The 19,229-nt window shown below is 49.0% G+C and overlaps 2 protein-coding genes across 7 annotated transcripts in view; both read right to left on the bottom strand.

Annotated features, from left to right (window-relative positions):
- Positions 1-8,281, bottom strand: part of grm8a (glutamate receptor, metabotropic 8a) — a 234,735-nt gene extending 226,454 nt beyond the window's left edge. For 3 of the 5 annotated variants that reach the window (XM_030341947.1, XM_030341949.1, XM_030341948.1), the window contains exon 1: positions 8,107-8,280. The gene's annotated coding sequence lies outside the window, so the exon portion shown is untranslated. Of the gene's footprint in view, positions 1-7,290; positions 7,965-8,106 lie in introns of those variants that run through there. The other 2 variants (XM_030341944.1, XM_030341946.1) reach the window with 2 other exon arrangements.
- A 950-nt stretch (positions 8,282-9,231) lies between these two features.
- znf800b (zinc finger protein 800b) overlaps positions 9,232-19,229 on the bottom strand; it is a 38,077-nt gene continuing 28,079 nt past the window's right edge. For both annotated transcript variants that reach the window (XM_030341832.1, XM_030341833.1), the window contains 3 exons: positions 17,137-18,393; positions 16,467-16,607; positions 9,232-12,548 (listed from right to left, as the gene is read on the bottom strand). In XM_030341832.1, coding sequence (XP_030197692.1) covers positions 16,479-16,607; positions 17,137-18,393 — 1,386 coding nt within the window. In that variant the 3' untranslated portion in view covers positions 9,232-12,548; positions 16,467-16,478. The remainder of the gene's footprint in view (positions 12,549-16,466; positions 16,608-17,136; positions 18,394-19,229) is intronic.

The raw sequence follows: 19,229 nt of genomic DNA, 5'->3' as shown, positions 1-19,229 counted from the left end.
CACACACACACACACACACACACACACACACAATCTGTCTCCATTCTATACATACACTCTCCCTATCACACGCACACACACGTACACACACACACTCTATTTACCACGCACATACCCATACATAAGCAGACAATCTCTCTATCGCAATCAGATACACACACATTCACGGTATCCATCACACACACACATACATAAGTTGTAGGCTCCCCCTCCCGGGTCAAATATTCAGAACTTTAACCCAAGGTCTCTCTAGTTAATCTAGACCACCACCACTACACGAGCGGATGCGCTGGATGTAAGGTCAGTTAGCATGTGCGTGTGCATGTGTGTGTGTGTGTGTGTGTGTGCGTGCGGGGTGTGCCTGTGTGTGTGTGTACCTTTAGATGTGTGTCCTGCGTGTTTGACTTTGAAATTGACATTAATGCTACATTACCATCAAATGTATAATTTAGTATTGAATACCATTATTGAATGAGTGGTCCTTATATAATTTATGCAAGGTTTTGGACAGTGAATAAATGAACACATACATATGTATAATTAACTGTGTGGAATATATTGGAGAATTTGATATACATGATCTTTACCGAATCAATAAAGTTGTTCAGTCAGGTCACTCTAGATATTGACCGTTTCTTCGGGTCAGGAATAGATTTAAGGCTGCTAATATTGAAAAGAAAACCATCAATGCTATGTACCTGCATGAATCTGAATCGTTCCAAAAATTGTGTTTGTAGAAAACTAAAATGTGTCTATAAAGAGGATGAGTCATTAATGGCGGGTTATCTTTCCGAAAACATCAATTGTGACGTGATCCCGACCGCCCATTCGAGATGAAAGGAGACAGAGGTTGTCTCTTTGGAAATGCAAAAACACAGTTGGAAACCGACAGAAAAACAGATGGATGCTTCTGATATCTCCACCATTCTTCGCTCTGTGATTTGAGCTCGTTAGATACAGCCACAGCAACGTTTACTTCCTACACTTGAAAGTTGGGAGGAAATATTTCCTTCCTTCCAACTCTCGAGTGATCAAAGTAAACGTTGTTGTTGCTTGAAAGTTGGACAGGAAATAGTTTCTTATCCTTCAGCACTGCAGGACGCCACAAGTTCCGTGGCACTCTGACCTTGTTTCATTAGCTAGCGCATCAGACTGGAAAACAGACTTAGAAAATAACAGACTGAGAAAATAACAGACTGGTAAAGTAATAGCTCCAACCCTATAGTAGTAGTAGTGGTAATAGTAGTAGTTGTTGTAGTTGTAGTTAGTGCTGCTAAATTATGGAAAAAAAATCCATAATGAAATCACAATTATTCAAACGATTATTTTTGAGTTTGAAAACATGATGCATTAATTCAGCACGTCTCTCTCAAAAAACACTTTGTAACTGAGTACTTTGACATTTCACCTTAAAGAAATACACAAAATGGTCAAAAAGAAAATGTTCAAATCTAAAATAATGTACAGATATGTATGTTCTATAAAACATTTAATAAAAATAAAATAAAAAATATAAAAAAATCGAAATCGTTTTGTGATCGTTTGACGCTTAAATTGAAGCCATAGATGTAGTTGTAGTAGCATAGTAATAGCAATAATAATTAAAGTGGTAGTAGAAATATAGTAGGCCTAATAGTAATAGTAATAGAAGTAGTAGCAGTAGTAGTGGTAGTAAGTATAATAGTAGAGGTAATGGGAAAAGTAGGATTATTATTGTTAGTAGTAGAAGTTTTAATAGTAGTAGTAGTATGATTATTATTGTAAGTAGTAGTGGTAGGAGTAGTATTAATAGCAGTAGTTATGATTATGATTGTTAGTAACAGTATCCATGGCGTGACGGTTTTTCCATTCACCTCCCTTGGTCCCTACAGCCTCTGATCTTATATTTCCAGGCTCATCATTCTCGGTGGACTGAGAATAAGAGGAGGGATTACAAGCGGACTCCGTTATCGCCCTGCTACACATTTTGTCTTCCTCAAATTGAATGTATGACGATGCAGCTACTGTTATGATCACTGGTGCTAATACTACAACATCCTCCAGAGCCATTGTCCTGAGTAGTGTCATTATACACATACTACTTCCAGTTTACATATATTCCAGCGGTATAATATACATTTCCTTCTCTGATCTGCAACACACTGTATTTTGCATAACTATGTAAAACAGCTTGAAGAGGTTATTTCGATTCATGGTTACTTCCAGTTTGTAGAATAAAGTGCACAAAATGCTGGATGTTAGATTGAGGAATTTTTTGTCGAGGCACTAGAAATGCTAAATGTTCAGGTTTTCCATATTGCTTCAAGCTATTCAATGCACAAATCTTTGCAGCTTCGAATAATAAAAAAGGCTGGAGGCATCGCACCAGACATTGCAATATATAACGCAATATATCTGAGATCCTACTGCACAGTTAGGCTTAAACGGCTTTTCCTAACCCTAACCTCATCTACTACAACTACTACCACCTCCACCATCTATACAATCTCAGTCTACGACAACCACTTTCAGGTCCCCCTCCACCATCTACACCACCTCAACTACTACAACCACTTTCACTTCCACCTCCACCATCTACACCACCTAATCTTCATCACCAATTTCATTCCCACCTCCACCATCTGTACCACCTCATCTTGACCACCACTTCCACTTCCACCATCTGCATTACCTCTTCATCACCACTTTCACTTCCCCTTCAACCAGCACCACCTACACCACCTCCCCTTCATCACCGCCACCTACATCAGCAACATCACCACCACCACTACCACTTCCACCTCCACCAGCACCATCTAAACCACTTCATAACCACTTCCACCTCCACCAGCACCATCTAAACCACTTCATAACCACTTCCACCTCCACCAGCACCATCTAAACCACTTCATAACCACTTCCACCTCCACCAGCACCATCTAAACCACTTCCTCTTCATAACCACTTTCACTTTCACCAGCACCATCAACATAACCTCCACCTCCCCCAGCACCTCCTCCTCAACACTATGACCACCACCACGACTAACATATCGAGCACCACCACCACCGCATCTTAACCACCTTAACCAGCACCACTATCACCATTGTCCTTGTCAACCCCGTCACCAGCACCCCACCCACCTCATCGTGATCGCTCTCCGAGCTCACCTCAGTGCACCCAGCTGAACCTCCGGGAAGGATAATTTCTGCAACGTGATGAAGCTTGTTAATTAGCTCTGTGGGCTGCTACACGTTCTCAGCCCCCGAATCAATGCAGACCTCAGCAAAAACATAGGGCTCACTTAGTAACAAACACACAGAGAGAGAGAGAGAGAGAGAGAGAGAGAGAGAGAGAGAGAGAGAGAGAGAGAGAGAGAGAGAGAGAGAGAGAGAGAGAGAGAGAGAGAGAGAGAGAGAGAGAGAGAGAGAGAGAGAGAGAGAGAGAGAGAGAGAGAGAGAGGATTGACATTAACGAACAGAGCAGAGAGGCAAACGGAAGGAGAACAAACATTTTCCATCAGCAAGCTAATCTATCTTTTCTACTCCTGCACTACACATAAGAAGAACAATCAAAATACCTTTTCCTCTTCCTGAATGAAGGCATTTGGCAGCAATGTGGGGCTAATGCTAGTCACCGGTTAGCTATAGTTCTAATCTGGTCACATTTAACGAATTTGTTTTTGTCTCATTAATCAGTTGTAAGAAGTTAGGGCAGCTTTTCCTAGATGCCTACAGGTATGCTGTGGACATTGGGTATCGAACCATTTCAACCCATTATCTTTAGGATTTGAGTCAAACACACGAGCAACAAAAATATGTATTTGTCCCGAAAATTGTGTTTCCTTGAAGTTGGAAAATTGCAAGGACATAACCAACACTCAGTTCCCCACGTCCCCAAACAGAAGGAGCTGGCACATTTCAATCATGCCTCTGTGTCGGTAACAGCATCCTTATCCCCTACCAACCCAAACAATCCAAAACACCAAAGCATGACAGTCAGAACGGAAACCCATCTGCAGTGCCACCTACTGTATCGTCTTTTTTTTTTTTTTTTTCAATCAGTGCTCAAGTTTAGATCTCTCTCAATTAATTAATTCATAATTTCATTCTGTCCCAATTAATTCCTTCTGTTTCTTTTTCGCTCTAAATGGAATTAGGTCAAAGCCACGCTTGTGCTGCCAAGGCCTTTGACGATGATTAAAAACTCGTCTTTATATAGGTTAGCCCTGTTCTGCTTCCTCTGCCGGGAGTATACCAAACATGTGTTTATTCCTACCATACTCAATAGATGGGACAGCCCTACTAGGCACCGATCGCCGATCTCTCTTTGCCATGTCCTATATGCATCAGAAACACGTTAAGGCTGGACAGAAACAGAGAGGGAGAACTATTTGTTACAGCATTGCCACATGGCGATGGGAGATCCTTTTATGCCACAACGTGCACTTTTTGGATTACTTTTAGTGAAGCCTTCCATGGCCGAACCATTACCGAAGCTCAGTGTCCATGCAGATGTGTGGTGAATACCAGTTGGTACGGTCCACTAGGTTGGTCTGTCTGTTGATCTATGCGATAAACATCCGTGTGGACGCCCCCCACATGTGGTAAACACTGTAGGTAGAGTGAGATAGGCCGAGCTGTGAATGACTAGCTAGTGGAGAACCAGGTGGAGAAGATAAGAAACATGGTCCCTTAAAAAGCGCCATCACAAGATGTCCCTGGTTCTTTCTATGCCTGAGCAAGCACTTTCTGGGTAGGGGGGGGGGGTGGTATTCTTTTTGTGTGATCCCTGAGAGGGGGAAGGGGGAGAGGGGGTGAGGACATGAACAGCAAAACCTCTGCAGGCTCATTTCTCAAGTGAGGCATTACTTTCCCAGGTGTTTCTGGGGACAGCCTGGCCCTGCATCCTTAACGTCACCTGCCCGGTGGCTGGGCCGAGCTGAGCTCTAACACACGCAGCATCCGACCATCTGGGAACCACGCCACTACACTCCAAACGCCGCCAGCCTGCTACCGTTTAATCTCCTAAATAAGACCATTCTCTGGAAGTTGCTTGACGCAAAACATCCTCTCAATGAACCCCCCCAAAAAAATTGTATATTCCTTAGCAACCGTCACTGCCGGTTACATAATCAATACAAATTGTTTTATCCATTCGAGTGTGTCCCTCGTATCTCAGCGCCTTCCCGTCGACAGAGAGGAGTGAGTTTCCTCGAAGGCTCCGAAGGCATGTGACCTCATGAGGTCATGACATCATCAAGCAAACGAAGAATGATGATGATGGTGATTATGATGATGGAGATGATGATGTCATGAGTCTCCTTAACCAGTTAGATGATGACGATGATGATGATGATGTCGTGAGACTGCTCAGCCTGTTAGCGGATGACGATGGTGACGACGAAGATGTCATGACGTTCCTTGACTAGTAAGCAGACGATGATGATAATGATGCGAGTCCTTGACCAGTTAGAGGATGATGGTGGTGGTGATGATGATGACGGTGACGACGATGACGATGATGTCATGACAATCGCTAACCGGCCAGGGGATGACGAGGATGTCATGTCGCCGTGACACCGTCGTAGAGTGCCGGACCATCTCCCCCTGCTGTCTGACGGCATAAAAGGGTGCTTCCCTCCGTCTCTGGGGGTTACCGCGGGTGAGGGTGGGGGGTGGGTGAGGGGGGACGGGGGGGGGGAGGATGAAAGGGAGGACGCGTACTATCGGTGGTGACTGCCCCCACCTGTCTCCCGGATAAAGTGGGTGTGTGTGACGTGTACGAGCCCCCCCTCGTCGCCTCCTCCGTCGCTCCCTTCGTCATCCTCTCTCGCCCCCGTCTCCCCCTTCTCTACCGCACTCCTGGGCTGAACTCCCCTCGCCCCCCTCCCCCTCTCCCTCCTCCCGCTCGTCTCCCCGTGGTCCTCGTCTCTCCTCCACTCGCTACACCTCCTCGTCTGCCTGCAGACCTCCTCTCTCTTTCTCTCTCTCTCGTTTTTTTTCTGTTCTGCTCTCCCCCTCTCCCTCTCCCTCCTGCCACCTCCTCGGTGTTCAGCTCGCTCTTCACATGTTCCCGTATTCTCTCCCCCCCTTTCCTCAGATCATCCAATAGCGCTGTGTCTCATCCTCTGCCTTCATGGCCTCGACACCCAGCCATCCGTCGCCTCTCCCTCCAGCCTCCTCTCTCCCTCTCTCCCTCTCTCTCTCTCCTCCCCCTCTTTCTCTCTATCCCTCCCTCCCTCTCTGTCACCCTCTCTCTCTCTACGCCTCCTCCCTCTCTCTCCCCCCCCCCCTTCTCTCTCTCTACCCCCCCCCCCCCCCCGCCCTCCCTCTCTCTCTCTATCTGCCCCCCCTCCCTCGCTCCCACAGGAGGCTCTATCGTGTTGCATTCTGCAGGCCATGTCCCCCCTCCAGGGAGGCATGCTCTTTTCAGAAAGTGATATCTTTTCTGACTCTCTGTCTGTCTCTCTCTCTCTCTCTCTCCCTCTCCCATATTTATTGTCGCCCTGTAGTCTCTCGTCCAATTCTCCAGCTCTCTCCAGCTCTCTCTCTCTCTCTCTCTCTCTCTCTCTCTCTCTCTCTCTCTCTCTCTCTCTCTCTCTCTCTCTCTCTCTTTCCTCCTCCTCTTCCTCCTCTTCGCCCCCTCTCTCGGTTTGCTTATCACGCCCATCTACCCCTCACCAATCGAATCCCCCCCCCCCCCCCCCCCCCCAACACACTCACACCTGGGCGATGCAGCATCCCCCCCCCCCCCCTCCCTAACCGCTGTCTCCCAGGCGGCCCGACACGGCACTCATTCTGCGGTTCACGGTCGCACCTCCAAAAAGTGCCGAAGAAATGAGTCCAAAAACAGCAAACCAGAAACCCCAAAACACGCAATTTGTGACTCCCACTCCCTTCTCATCCTCTACTCTCCCTTCCTCCCATCTCCATATTCTCGATGCCTTGCTCAACTCGTGGTCATAATCTACCGCATATGACGCCTGCATTCACAGCCGTCCCCCGGTTCGGGAAGGAACTATTGTCGCAAAGTTCACTGTTGTGACGTCGATCGGCGGAGTGTTTAAGGATAACAAGCGACGGGGTGGTGGGGGTCTTGCGGGGGAAGCAAGCAAACTAGGGATTCTGTCCGCGCCCCTAATTAAGGCAGTACAGGGATTAACAGTTAAAGGTGCAAAACGCATATGCATGCATGCACCAAAAGAAACGTCAAAAATAACGTATAGTCCATAACCGGCACGATGCACATAAGGTATCAGGCGAGGCTGATTCGATATCCCCCTCATGTGTTGGAATGCACTCCACTCACCACTGTGGTCCACCGCACTTCTGCTCAATGGAGATGTTGCAAAGATTAGGAATCCCGCAAGGTAATGACAACGACGGTAAAATTATCTCGCAAAGAAGAAAACACACAAAATGATCCAATCCCTCCAGAACAAGAGCAGAGCGGTTCTCTGTCCCCACCAAATCGAAACCAGTGTCTTCCACCCAAAAAAAACAAATCGCCCAAACAACGGGGGGTCTCAGTTGTAGTCCGAGGGCACTGCGGAGACCAAGAGGGAAGACACGACCGATGATGATGAAAAAGGTAGAATACGTCTCCCAAATCACTCCGAAAGCATCCCGATGGTTTGGGTTTTACGCGTCAAAAGACGCGTTACAGCGCGCGTCTTTTTTTTCGGGAGGCGTAGAAAGCGAGAATTCCTGGAGGGGGGGATGCGATCGAACCGCCTCGGGCAACTTCCTTGCGGAGCTCAGCAGTTTTCCCCAATATCGCTCCTCCTGGATTTAGGTTTTCGGAGAGGATCTCAAATGACCGTTCCTGGCTCTGACCGTTCCGAAGTGATCCAGGGTGGTAAGGGGAAGAGATCCAGGGTGGTAGGGGGTTTGATTTATCTCATCTTTAGTGGTTCTTTAAAGAAAGGTAGCGGCGTCGCATCAGAGCTCCCTGATTACCACGACGAGGAAGAAGAAGTCAGGGATGGGAATCAGAGAGAGAGAGAGAGAGAGAGAGAGAGAGAGAGAGAGAGAGAGAGAGAGAGAGAGAGAGAGAGAGAGAGAGAGAGAGACTTCGTAAGGGTAGATGTCATCATCTCAAGCCCTAATTCAACATTTTATTTACCTGATGTTTCGGGGTGTATCGTCCGGGTTTTCCTGCCTCTAGTGTTCCTCTGAGGAGCCCGTTCATTCACCTCCTTGGGGGAAGAAGCACGCGCCGATAGATCCCTGCTTTTGGCGCTGAAAGGGACAGCGCACGCACCCACAGCCAGCGCGCGACACCACCGTATGAATCACAAATACTCCCACTCACGTCTCTCCCTCTCTCACACTCTAACCCCCCCCCCCCCCTCTCCCCATCTCTCCCTCTCACTCTCTACCCCTCCTTCCCCCCCCCCCCCCCCCCCCCTCCTCCACGCATTCACACAGGCCCATTCATAATTCCAGTGCGCTTGCTTGACCCCTATATGTTTCTGTTTATACGGTCAAATAATCAAATGCATTGTCCACTAATCAGATCGATGGTTACTTTAGGGAAACAAAAGTCCCGGGTCTTTATCCTTAACTACTCCACATTGTAATTAAGTCATCAGATTCACGCAGCAGACGTCACGCCCCGCCTCTTAATTGCCAGCGCCACGATCCAATTTAACTGCGTCTCGTGATCCTCCCCTCGTTGTAAAAACAGTTGCACCACGCTTGAATCAAATTAAATAAATGAACTGCATCGCCATCTGGTGTGAGATAACAGTTGGATAAGCGGGGGAGCAAAGTTAGAGATCGGGCAATTAAAAACAAACAACAAAAAAAGCCCGGGTGTGCTCTCTTGTGTCAACGCTACAAGACGTGCTTGACACGTTGTCCCGACCGCGACATGTTCCAGCTGCGCCGCAGTGGACGAGGTGAAGCAATGGCGCCATCTTGCGTCGTGAACGGAGAAAACAGTAGGAGGTGGTGGAGGGGTGGGGTTAACTTTGCAACCCTGCACTCAAAAGGCCATCGCGGTCCGCATGTGGGCCTCGACCCACCACAGGAACCACTGTTGTACAGGTTATAAAGTATGTATGACCATTAGTTGTGGTTAGTTTATGTGAAGACTGGTCATTCAGCCATCTCACCATAAAGACACACGCCCGAGTGAATGTCTGATACCATTAAACAGAGAATGACATTTTAATTACAGAGGACCATGAAAGCTTAATATAACAGAGATAAGACGTTGTTGTGCATGAAGAACGTTTCAGACAAATCGGCATTAAATGCTTTTGAAAAGCAAAACTTTATTTATTTCAATAAGTGGCAGGTTTTACATTCTTGTCACAACTGAAAGGCTAACTCTTGTCGTATTGTGTGCCAGCGACGGACCCGGAGAATGTCTAGAAGCGGAATGACATGAGTAGAAACAGAAAGCAAGTCCAAACACAAATTCATGAGGTTTCATCTTCTGACAAAGTGCCACAATGCGCACAAAAACAAAAAGAAAATTCCTCGTAAAGAACCAAATCATGAAATGTCAACGTGTGTGAAACGATGGAAAAACAACAGGGTCAGGCGGTCAGACGACGGGAACGTTTGTTTGAGGCCGACGAAGAAACCGACAACCATCCTCAGTGTCTGATCTACTGTACAAGGCTTCAAACACTGTATCCTCTCCTTCAGCAAATATACCTCTCTTCTTATACCATCTACACAAAAGGGACAAAGCAATCTACATCTGCGCCATTTGATATCCCACAACAAAAGCGGTTATTAAAAAATACATTTTGGTCATATATATATGCATCTATATATATCTATAGGGTTTCAGCTAATCCAGTTTCATGGCTTTCTCACTGAAGCGAGCCGACTGCCGATTCGGGTCTTCAGTGGGTTCATCAAAAGGTGGACCTTGATCTGCGCAGTGTTCTTCATCTCCACAACGTGCCAGTGTTTCTCAAAGACTACCATAGAGGACGTGCCCGTCGCCTCGCCAACGACCGACGCGCCCCGGATAACTTAAAAAGAGCAGAAGACTCAACTGAACGCATGTCTGTGTATATGTATATATATATATCTCGATACACGACGAGTCGGTGACAGAAATCATTTAGAGCGAGCGGAATCCCGTAAACGTTAGTTAAACACACTAATCTTTGACAGACAGACACACCAATTTTTTTCCGCGTAAACAGGGGAACCATTTCATGTAAGTTGCAGCATTCAAAAGGGAGGGGTTAAATAAGCATCGACCCCCGAAGCGAAGCGAAGTTCATAGCCTAAACTAAACGTCGTTCCGTGGGACTAGTGACCGGATCCCAGTGATGGATTTTGACCTCCCCCACCGCCCCCAAAACGCCGCACACACCTCGACACACCACTGAGGCAACGAGTGTAGACAGTCGGCGCAGTAACTGTACATTCAAGTGTCGTGAGCGTGACCGCGCGGGGCTTACGGGGTTGTAAACCGACCCAGTGGTCGGTAGGAGGGTTTGAGGAACTGCTGGCTGTGGCACTATTAGTGTTAGCACGAGTGGAGCTGGAGGGAGGGAACGACAACAAACGGAGCAAATTGATGAATGACTGCTGAGTAAGGATTTCTCCAAACCCCCCCCCCCCCAAAAAAACTAAACCAAACGAAAGTTACAAAATGTTTAGTTTCCAGGCAAGCGCCCTTTTTGTTTGGGTTGTGCAATGCACTGGAATTTTTGCATTGCACAAACTTCTCCGCCGCGGAGCCCTTGGCACGCAGCCTCTGAACGCGCTGGGAGTGGAACCCCTTGCCCTGGCGTACAGTGAATGGCTTTCTCCCACATTGATGCTAACTGAGGAGCCAGCCGAAGGGCCACATGATGCAAGAGGTCGGACACGTTGAGTGATGTTTGATCATTGTGTAATCCCCGATTCCCCCCCCCTGACGTTGTGTTAAAAAACATCGCTACGGCCATTTAAACTAACCATTAAAAATGATAACCAAGTGGTAAATTGATTTTAAACTGAATCGATACTTATAAAATCGAATAGAATTAAAAAAAGAGCAAATATTTCATCTACATCAGGGAAATGTAACTAATTTCATTGCACCTTAGTTAAGTGTGGTTTACTGTGCCTTTGAAAAAAAAAAGGTATACTGATAATATTTCTGTCCAGCGGGATTTAGGCAATATGTTAACCATTGTACTATGGCCTTATCCATGTAATACGGACTGGGTTTACCTTACTGTAGAGGCGGTTTCAAACGTGTCCTCAAATACGTCCTAAACCAAGGACATCAGTGTTGGATGGGTCCTCAAAATGACACTTATGTTGTGTGTAAACTAAAAAGGGACAACAGCCCTGCATGGGTCCTCAAAATGAAACCAATGCTGTGGGAACTAAGGAGGGACAACAGAGATGCATGGGTCCCAAGAAAAGACCCATGAACAGTTCCTTAATAAAAAAAGAAGAGCCCATCTTTTGCATGGGTCTTCCAGAAGTACACCCATGTGGTTCGTTGGTCTGACGACACAACGCTGTGTTGGTCCGTAGAGGAACGCCAGTTTGGCGTGTATCCCTTTAAGATCATCAGTTTAGTGCGAGCCCTCAAAACAAACCCCGGCGTTGAACAGGGTTCCCAGCAGAAGGACGCCGGTATTGCAGACACCGGTGTTTAGTGGCCGGGCCTGAACGGACAATTTATACAAAACAAAAAAAAGCTTGGCTTGAGTCCCGGATGTGGTTAAGTACTCGAATAGAACAAACAGTTGGAATCGTTTAGCGCTTCGCTCTGCCGAGAGAGCGTGGAACAGGCGAGGAGTCCAGATAGGTCGACCCCCACCCTGCCGAGGACACCTCCCGTATGGATCGGGCGTCTCTCCAAAAGCGTGAGGGTTCGGAAACATATGTTTTTTCGAAGGAGGGCGACACCCACACAGGCTACAGTCTGTGTGAGCTCCTAACCCGTGATGATGTTCTTCAAGAGGTTGGGCTCACCGTTGGGGGAGACTTCATCGAAACAAAAATTAACCGAGCATCACCTCGGGAATAAGTATTAAAAAAAAAAAGAAAGAAAATCGATATTTTCGTTTCCGGGACGCAGCCAGGAAGCGACCATATGCATTTTCTTTTTTTCTCTGTGCATTGTGCGTCACAACGTCCATATTGATATAATAACACGCACCAATATGCGTACTTGTGTCCTCCTCGGTTCCTCTATAGGGTTTAAAGACCATGTGTAGCAGTCGTAGAAGTAGAAGTAGTAGAAGTAGTAGTAGAAATCGGCTGTCTATATACGTTATCTATATATAATGTACTGCGGTGGTCCTCTGGGCGCAGGTCGCCGCCCAGAAAGCAGCTCGCCCACAGAGCCCGTGTGGACACCTCCCCGCAGTTAGGGGGCGCCCCACACGTTCCAGTGGTCCTCCAGTTCCGGCTCCGTCCATCCAAAGGGAATGTGGACTGGGTGTGTGCATTTGGTCCTCCGGGATGAGTCCTGGTTCAGCCCCCCTCCGTCCACTCTCTCCCCTCACAGTTGTCTTAATTTCCTGCGCAGCGTCTCTTGGAACTCCTTCATTGTGATTTCTTAAATGGCTCGTTTTGTGATGTCACTTCCTGCCAGGAGAGAGAGAGAGAGAGAGAGAGAGAGAGAGAGAGAGAGAGAGAGAGAGAGAGAGAGAGAGAGAGAGAGAGAGAGAGAGAGAGAGAGAGAGAGAGAGAGAGAGAGAGAGAGAGAGAGAGAGAGACAGAGAGAGAGAGACAGAGAGAAAGTGGAGGTGAGGAAGGAAGGAAAAAAACAAACAGAAACTGAAACTCTTTGATAAAGTGATGACTTGAAGACGCTCGCCTTGTCGGACGTGCACCACACGAGAACGTGTTAACACACAGAGAAAACTTGGTAACTATTCAGAGTTCTGAAGCTACAATTAACATTTTACAAATGTAATATCACTTACTAAATTATGATTTATTATTGATCAATTATTAATACATTTTTGACATTCAAAGGAAGACTTCTTCCACTGTTTAAATTTTCAGTTGAACAGAACGCACAAATGCAACAGAAATCTCCAAACATGAAATTGGAGAATATAAATGTTGCAGAGAGCACACAGAGAGAGCACACACAGAGAGCAAACACAGAGAGCTGAACACAGAGAGCTGAACACAGAGAGCTGAACCCAAACAAAAGCAGAGAGCTGAACAGAGAACTGAACAGAGGTAAAGCAGAGAGCTGAACAGAGAGCTGAAAAGAGAACTGAACAGAGGTAAAGCAGAGAGCTGAACAGAGAGCTGAAAAGAGAACTGAACAGAGAGCTGAAAAGAGAACTGAACAGAGGTAAAGCAGAGAGCTAAACAGACAGAGCTGAACAGAGGTAAAGCAGAGAGCTGAACAGAGAACTGAACAGAGGTAAAGCAGAGAGCTGAACAGAGAGCTGAACAGAGGTAAAGCAGAGAGCTGAACAGAAAACTGAACAGAGGTAAAGCAGAGAGCTGAACAGAGGTACAGCAGAGAGCTGAACAGAGAGCTGAACAGAGGTAAAGCAGAGAGCTGAACAGAAAACTGAACAGAGGTAAAGCAGAGAGCTGAACAGAGAGCTGAACAGAGGTAAAACAGAGAGCTGAACAGAGAACTGAACAGAGGTAAAGCAGAGAGCTGAACAGAGAACTGAACAGAGGTACAGCAGAGAGCTGAACAGAGAACTGAACAGAGGTAAAGCAGAGAGCTGAACAGAGGTAAAGCAGAGAGCTGAACAGAGGTAAAGCAGAGAGCTGAACAGAGAACTGAACAGAGGTAAGGCAGAGAGCTGAACAGAGGTAAAGCAGAGAGCTGAACAGAGAACTGAACAGAGGTAAGGCAGAGAGCTGAACAGAGAGCTGAACAGAGGTAAAGCAGAGAGCTGAACAGAGAACTGAACAGAGGTAAAGCAGAGAGCTGAACAGAGAGCTGAACAGAGGTAAAGCAGAGAGCTGAACAGAGAGCTGAACAGAGGTAAAGCAGAGAGCTGAACAGAGAACTGAACAGAGGTAAGGCAGAGAGCTGAACAGAGGTAAAGCAGAAAGCTGAACAGAGAGCTGAACAGAGGTAAAGCAGAGAGCTGAACAGAGAGCTGAACAGAGGTAAGGCAGAGAGCTGAACAGAGGTAAAGCAGAAAGCTGAACAGAGAGCTGAACAGAGGTAAAGCAGAGAGCTGAACAGAGAGCTGAACAGAGGTAAAGCAGAGAGCTGAACAGAAAACTGAACAGAGGTAAAGCAGAGAGCTGAACAGAGAACTGAACAGAGGTAAGGCAGAGAGCTGAACAGAGGTAAAGCAGAGAGCTGAACAGAGAGCTGAACAGAGGTAAAGCAGAGAGCTGAACAGAGAACTGAACAGAGGTAAAGCAGAGAGCTGAACAGAAAACTGAACAGAGGTAAGGCAGAGAGCTTAACAGAGGTAAAGCAGAGAGCTGAACAGAGAGCTGAACAGAGGTAAGGCAGAGAGCTGAACAGAGGTGAAGCAGAAAGCTGAACAGAGAGCTGCACAGAGGTAAAGCAGAGAGCTGAACAGAGAGCTGAACAGAGGTAAAGCAGAGAGCTGAACAGAAAACTGAACAGAGGTAAAGCAGAGAGCTGAACAGAGAACTGAACAGAGGTAAGGCAGAGAGCTGAACAGAGGTAAAGCAGAGAGCTGAACAGAGAGCTGAACAGAGGTAAAGCAGAGAGCTGAACAGAGAACTGAACAGAGGTAAAGCAGAGAGCTGAACAGAGAACTGAACAGAGGTAAAGCAGAAAGCTGAACAGAGAGCTGAACAGAGGTAAAGCAGAGAGCTGAACAGAGAGCTGAACAGAGGTAAGGCAGAGAGCTGAACAGAGGTAAAGCAGAGAGCTGAACAGAGAGCTGAACAGAGGTAAAGCAGAGAGCTGAACAGAAAACTGAACAGAGGTAAAGCAGAGAGCTGAACAGAGAGCTGAACAGAGGTAAAGCAGAGAGCTGAACAGAGAGCTGAACAGAGGTAAAGCAGAGAGCTGAACAGAGAGCTGAACAGAGGTACAGCAGAGAGCTGAACAGAGAACTGAACAGAGGTAAAGCAGAGAGCTGAACAGAGGTAAAGCAGAGAGCTGAACAGAGAGCTGAACAGAGGTAAAGCAGAGAGCTGAACAGAGGTAAAGCAGAGAGCTGAACAGAGGTAAAGCAGAGAGCTGAACAGAGGTAAAGCAGAGAGCTGAACAGAGGTAAAGCAGAGAGCTGAACAGAGAGCTGAACAGAGGTACAGCAGAGAGCTGAACAGAGAGCTGAACAGAGGTACAGCAGAGAGCTGAACAGAGAGCTGAACAGAGGTACAGCAGTGGGGGGACGAGGAGGGAAGCGCTATACAGTGTGGAGCAGCTGCTGGAAGAGACCACAGTGCAATTAGCACTCATGGAACGGATGGCGGCGTCTCCCGCGCACTCAGGGGACCAGCGGTAAAAATAGCACACGGACACACACTCGCACGCAGACACACACACTCGCACGCAGACACACACACTCGCACGCAGACACACACACTCGCACGCAGACACACACACTCGCACGCAGGCACACACACTCGCACGCAGGAACACACACTCGCACGCAGGCACACACACTCGCACGCAGGCACACACACTCGCACGCAGACACACACACTCTCACGCAGACACACACATTTGAAGGCACACACACACACAGTCTCAACACAAGACTGTTGCTGAAGAGTTACACAAACCATATTGACTCAAGAACACATACAGAAGGCAATGGTGGATATTTTCTCTCTCTCTCTCTCACCCATTCTCACTCACTCACTCTTTAAGAACCTGGCTGGAAAGTTGTGGAAATGAAAGATGGCGGTGGGAGGAGGAGAAAGAGAAATATTGTGTGTAATGAGGAAGATCAAGGAGGAAGTGGAGTGGTAAGAAAGATAAAATGAAAAAAGGAGAAAAAAAAGACCGGACCAGAAAGTAAGACACAAATATGAATAGAAGAAGGAACCAAAGTCAGAGTGATATTTAGAGGGAGAGAAACACAGACAGTGAATCAGACAGCCAGTCAGCCAGCGAGAGAATCAGACAGACAGCGAGAGAATCAGTCAGCCAGCGAGAGAATCAGGCAGTCGGCGAGAGAATCAGACAGACAGTCAGCCAGCGAGAGAATCAGACAGACAGCAAGAGAATCAGACAGACAGACAGCGAGAGAATCAGAAAGACAGCAAGAGAATCAGACAGACAGACAGCGAGAGAATCAGAAAGACAGCGAGAGAATCAGACAGACAGACAGCGAGAGAATCAGTCAGCCAGCGAGAGAATCAGACAGACAGACAGCGAGAGAATCAGAAAGACAGTCAGCCAGCGAGAGAATCAGACAGACAGTCAGCCAGCGAGAGAATCAGACAGACAGCGAGAGAATCAGGCAGTCGGCGAGAGAATCAGTCAGACAGACAGCGAGAGAATGAGCCAGTCAGACAGTCAGCGAGAGAATGAGCCAGTCAGACAGACAGCGATGGTATCAGACAGGTGGGGCGAGGCCTCACCAGGTCCCGGGTTCAGCAGAGCAGGGACTTGGAGCGCGTGCTGACCCCCTTCCTCCGGCTCTCCGGCTGCCCCACGCTCGCCGCCCTGGTGGCCACGGCCGCCGCGTTACGGTGGCTGCGTTTGTGGCTCTCCAGGAACAGCTGGACACACACACACACACACACACACACACACACACACACACACACACACACACACACACACACACACACACACACACACACACACACACACACACACACACTTTAGTTTTTCAAGACATACTTTATCGATCTCAGATGGGAAATTCAACACTATAATATCGAACTATAACTTATATACATTAAAGTCATAATTGGTAAATTCGTGTGTTTGTTGACATTACACTGAGGAGAGAGTCACAACTCCGACGTAAATACACGTAACACCGTGCACGGGCTTAAAGGCTTAAAGCAAGAACGATTTGAGAGCCTGAAAAGTTGTGTACAATGCATTGAATTAAGTATTAATTTAATTTAAAACTGCTCCATGCCTGAAATCAGTCGTGGTGCCTGAGAAGCTGTTCAAAAAGGAACCGGGTCCGATCCCCGACACCCGAGCCCCCTCGAGCCCCGTATCGAGGGGAACCGAACCTGAACCCCGACACCTGAGACCCGGATCCACTCGAACCCCCCCCGTCGGCGAACGCACCTTTTTGGCGAAGGCGCGCCCGCACTGGTCGCAGGCGTGCAGCGAGAAGTTCTGCGTGACCTTGACCTCGGTGGAGGTCGAGCCCGTGCTGCCGCTCTCCGAGGGGGCGTCGTTGCTCCGGGAGGCGGAGCCGGCCGAGGAGGGGGCGTGGCCGTGGTCGGGGTGGCCGCCCTTGTCGCTCTGGCGCGTCAGCGGCGGAGTGGACGGCCGCCGCTGCTGCTGGCGGTCCTGGGTCCGCGTGACGGGCGGGGCCGGGGCGCACGCCGCCGCCGCCGCCGCCGCCGGCGACAGATCCAGCTGCCTCCGGACGGGGGGCGGTGCCGCCGCCGACAGCTGGTCCTGCTTGCGGGTGACGGGCGGCGAGGGCGGGCGGGGCTGAGGCGCGGCGTTGGACGACGCCGCCGAGGAGGAGGACGACGCCGCGTGGCGCCCGTTGACGCCGCTCTTGCCGCCGGCCGCAGCAGCTCCGCCCGGCCTCTTGGTGGTGTTGGTCAGCACCACCTCGGCGGGCCGCTTCACCGCCCGGCTCTCCAGCTTGGGGACGATCTTGGCGAGGTAGGCCGAGGGCTGCTTGTGCACCACCGTGACGTGGCGCAGCACGTCGCGCTTGCGCCGCGACTCGTAGCGGCACAGCGGGCAGCGGTAGAACTTGATGAAGATCTCGTTGCCGTCCGTGTGCAGCTCGATGTGCTTGGTGAGGTTCTGCCGCGAGCTGAACTGCCGCTTGCACAGCTTGCAGAACAGCTGCTTGAAGTCGAAGCCCACCGACAGCCGCGGCGCACGGCCCCCCTTGGCGCCGGCCACGGGGGGCTCGCGGCCGCCCGCCGGCGCCAAGGGGGAGGAGGAGGAGTCGGCCGGGAAGGAGGGAGTCTCCTCCTCGTTCTTGACCCGCCCGCTGGCGGCGGAGGCGGCGGGGGCATCGCGGGGGTTCTTCTCGTGGCTGACGCCGGGGGGCGGGGTGGAACGGCTGCGTACTTTCTCCTCCTCCACCTGCGCTTCTTCCTCCTCCTCCTCCTCCTCCTCCTCGGCGGCCTCCTCCTCCTCCTCCTCCTCCTCTGCTTCCGCCTCCTCCTCCTCCTCTTCCTCCTCCTCCTCCGAGCTCTCCCTGGCCTCCTCCTTCACGTGGACTCGGTTGGCGGTGGCGGGCGCGGCCGAGGTCTTGGCGTTGGTGCGCTGCGACCGCGTCAGCTTGGAGCCCCGGCTCTTCTTGAAGACCGACACCTTGTGGACGATGCGCATGTGCCTCTTCAGCATCACCTGGACGACACAAAGCACACGCACACGGTCACAAGCACGTCCAAACACAGGAATACACACAGGTCACATGGCTGAAGAAGTGCTGAAAGCGCTATTCAAATTTTTTGCGGATAGGACAAAAGCTAATGTCGTCACGTGGAGGAGAGCCGTTGTGGGACGGGTTCTGGGCTGGCTTAGCTCATGAGTTAGGGCATGTTACCGAAAGGTTGCTAGTTCGATCCCCGGCTCCTCCTTCTCCTCCTCCGATTTCCGAAGGTGTCCCCGAGTGAGGCACCCCACCCTAACTGTTCCCTGACGAGCCGGCTGTCGCCTTGCATCGTTGACTCCGCCGTCGGTGTATGAACTGCTGCAAGTCGCTTTGGACAAAAGCGTCTGCTAAATGCCCTCAATGTAAATGTAGTGTCCTCGGTTCACACGCGGTGGGGCAGCAGCAGTCGGTGTGTGTATAGCTATTGTAAGTCGCTTTGGACGAAAGCGACCGCTAAGTCCCTGAATGTGAAATGTAAACAAGTGGTGGTGGTGAGTTAGGTCCCCCCCCCTTCACTGTAAGCGTCTTTGGGTCATTGAAAAGCGCTATATAAATATAATGAATTATTATTCTTATTTTTAGTGCTGTCAGTTAAACGCGTTATTAACGGCGTTAACGCAAACCAATTTTTAACAATTAATGGGACAAAGAAATCAAGGGATATTTAGCATAGAAAAAAAGATTTGCGATTAATCGCGATTAATCGTGAGTTGGCTATGGCATTAATGCGATTAATCGCGATTAAATATTTTAATCGCTTGACAGCACTACTTATTATTAAACGGGCGAGGCGTGCTGTACGTGCTGA

Source organism: Gadus morhua, chromosome 19 (assembly GCF_902167405.1).
Source record: "Gadus morhua chromosome 19, gadMor3.0, whole genome shotgun sequence".
NCBI classification, from domain to species: domain Eukaryota; kingdom Metazoa; phylum Chordata; class Actinopteri; order Gadiformes; family Gadidae; genus Gadus; species Gadus morhua.
The sequence above is the reverse complement of the archived record's forward strand: the minus strand, read 5'-3'. Positions and strand labels throughout refer to the sequence as shown.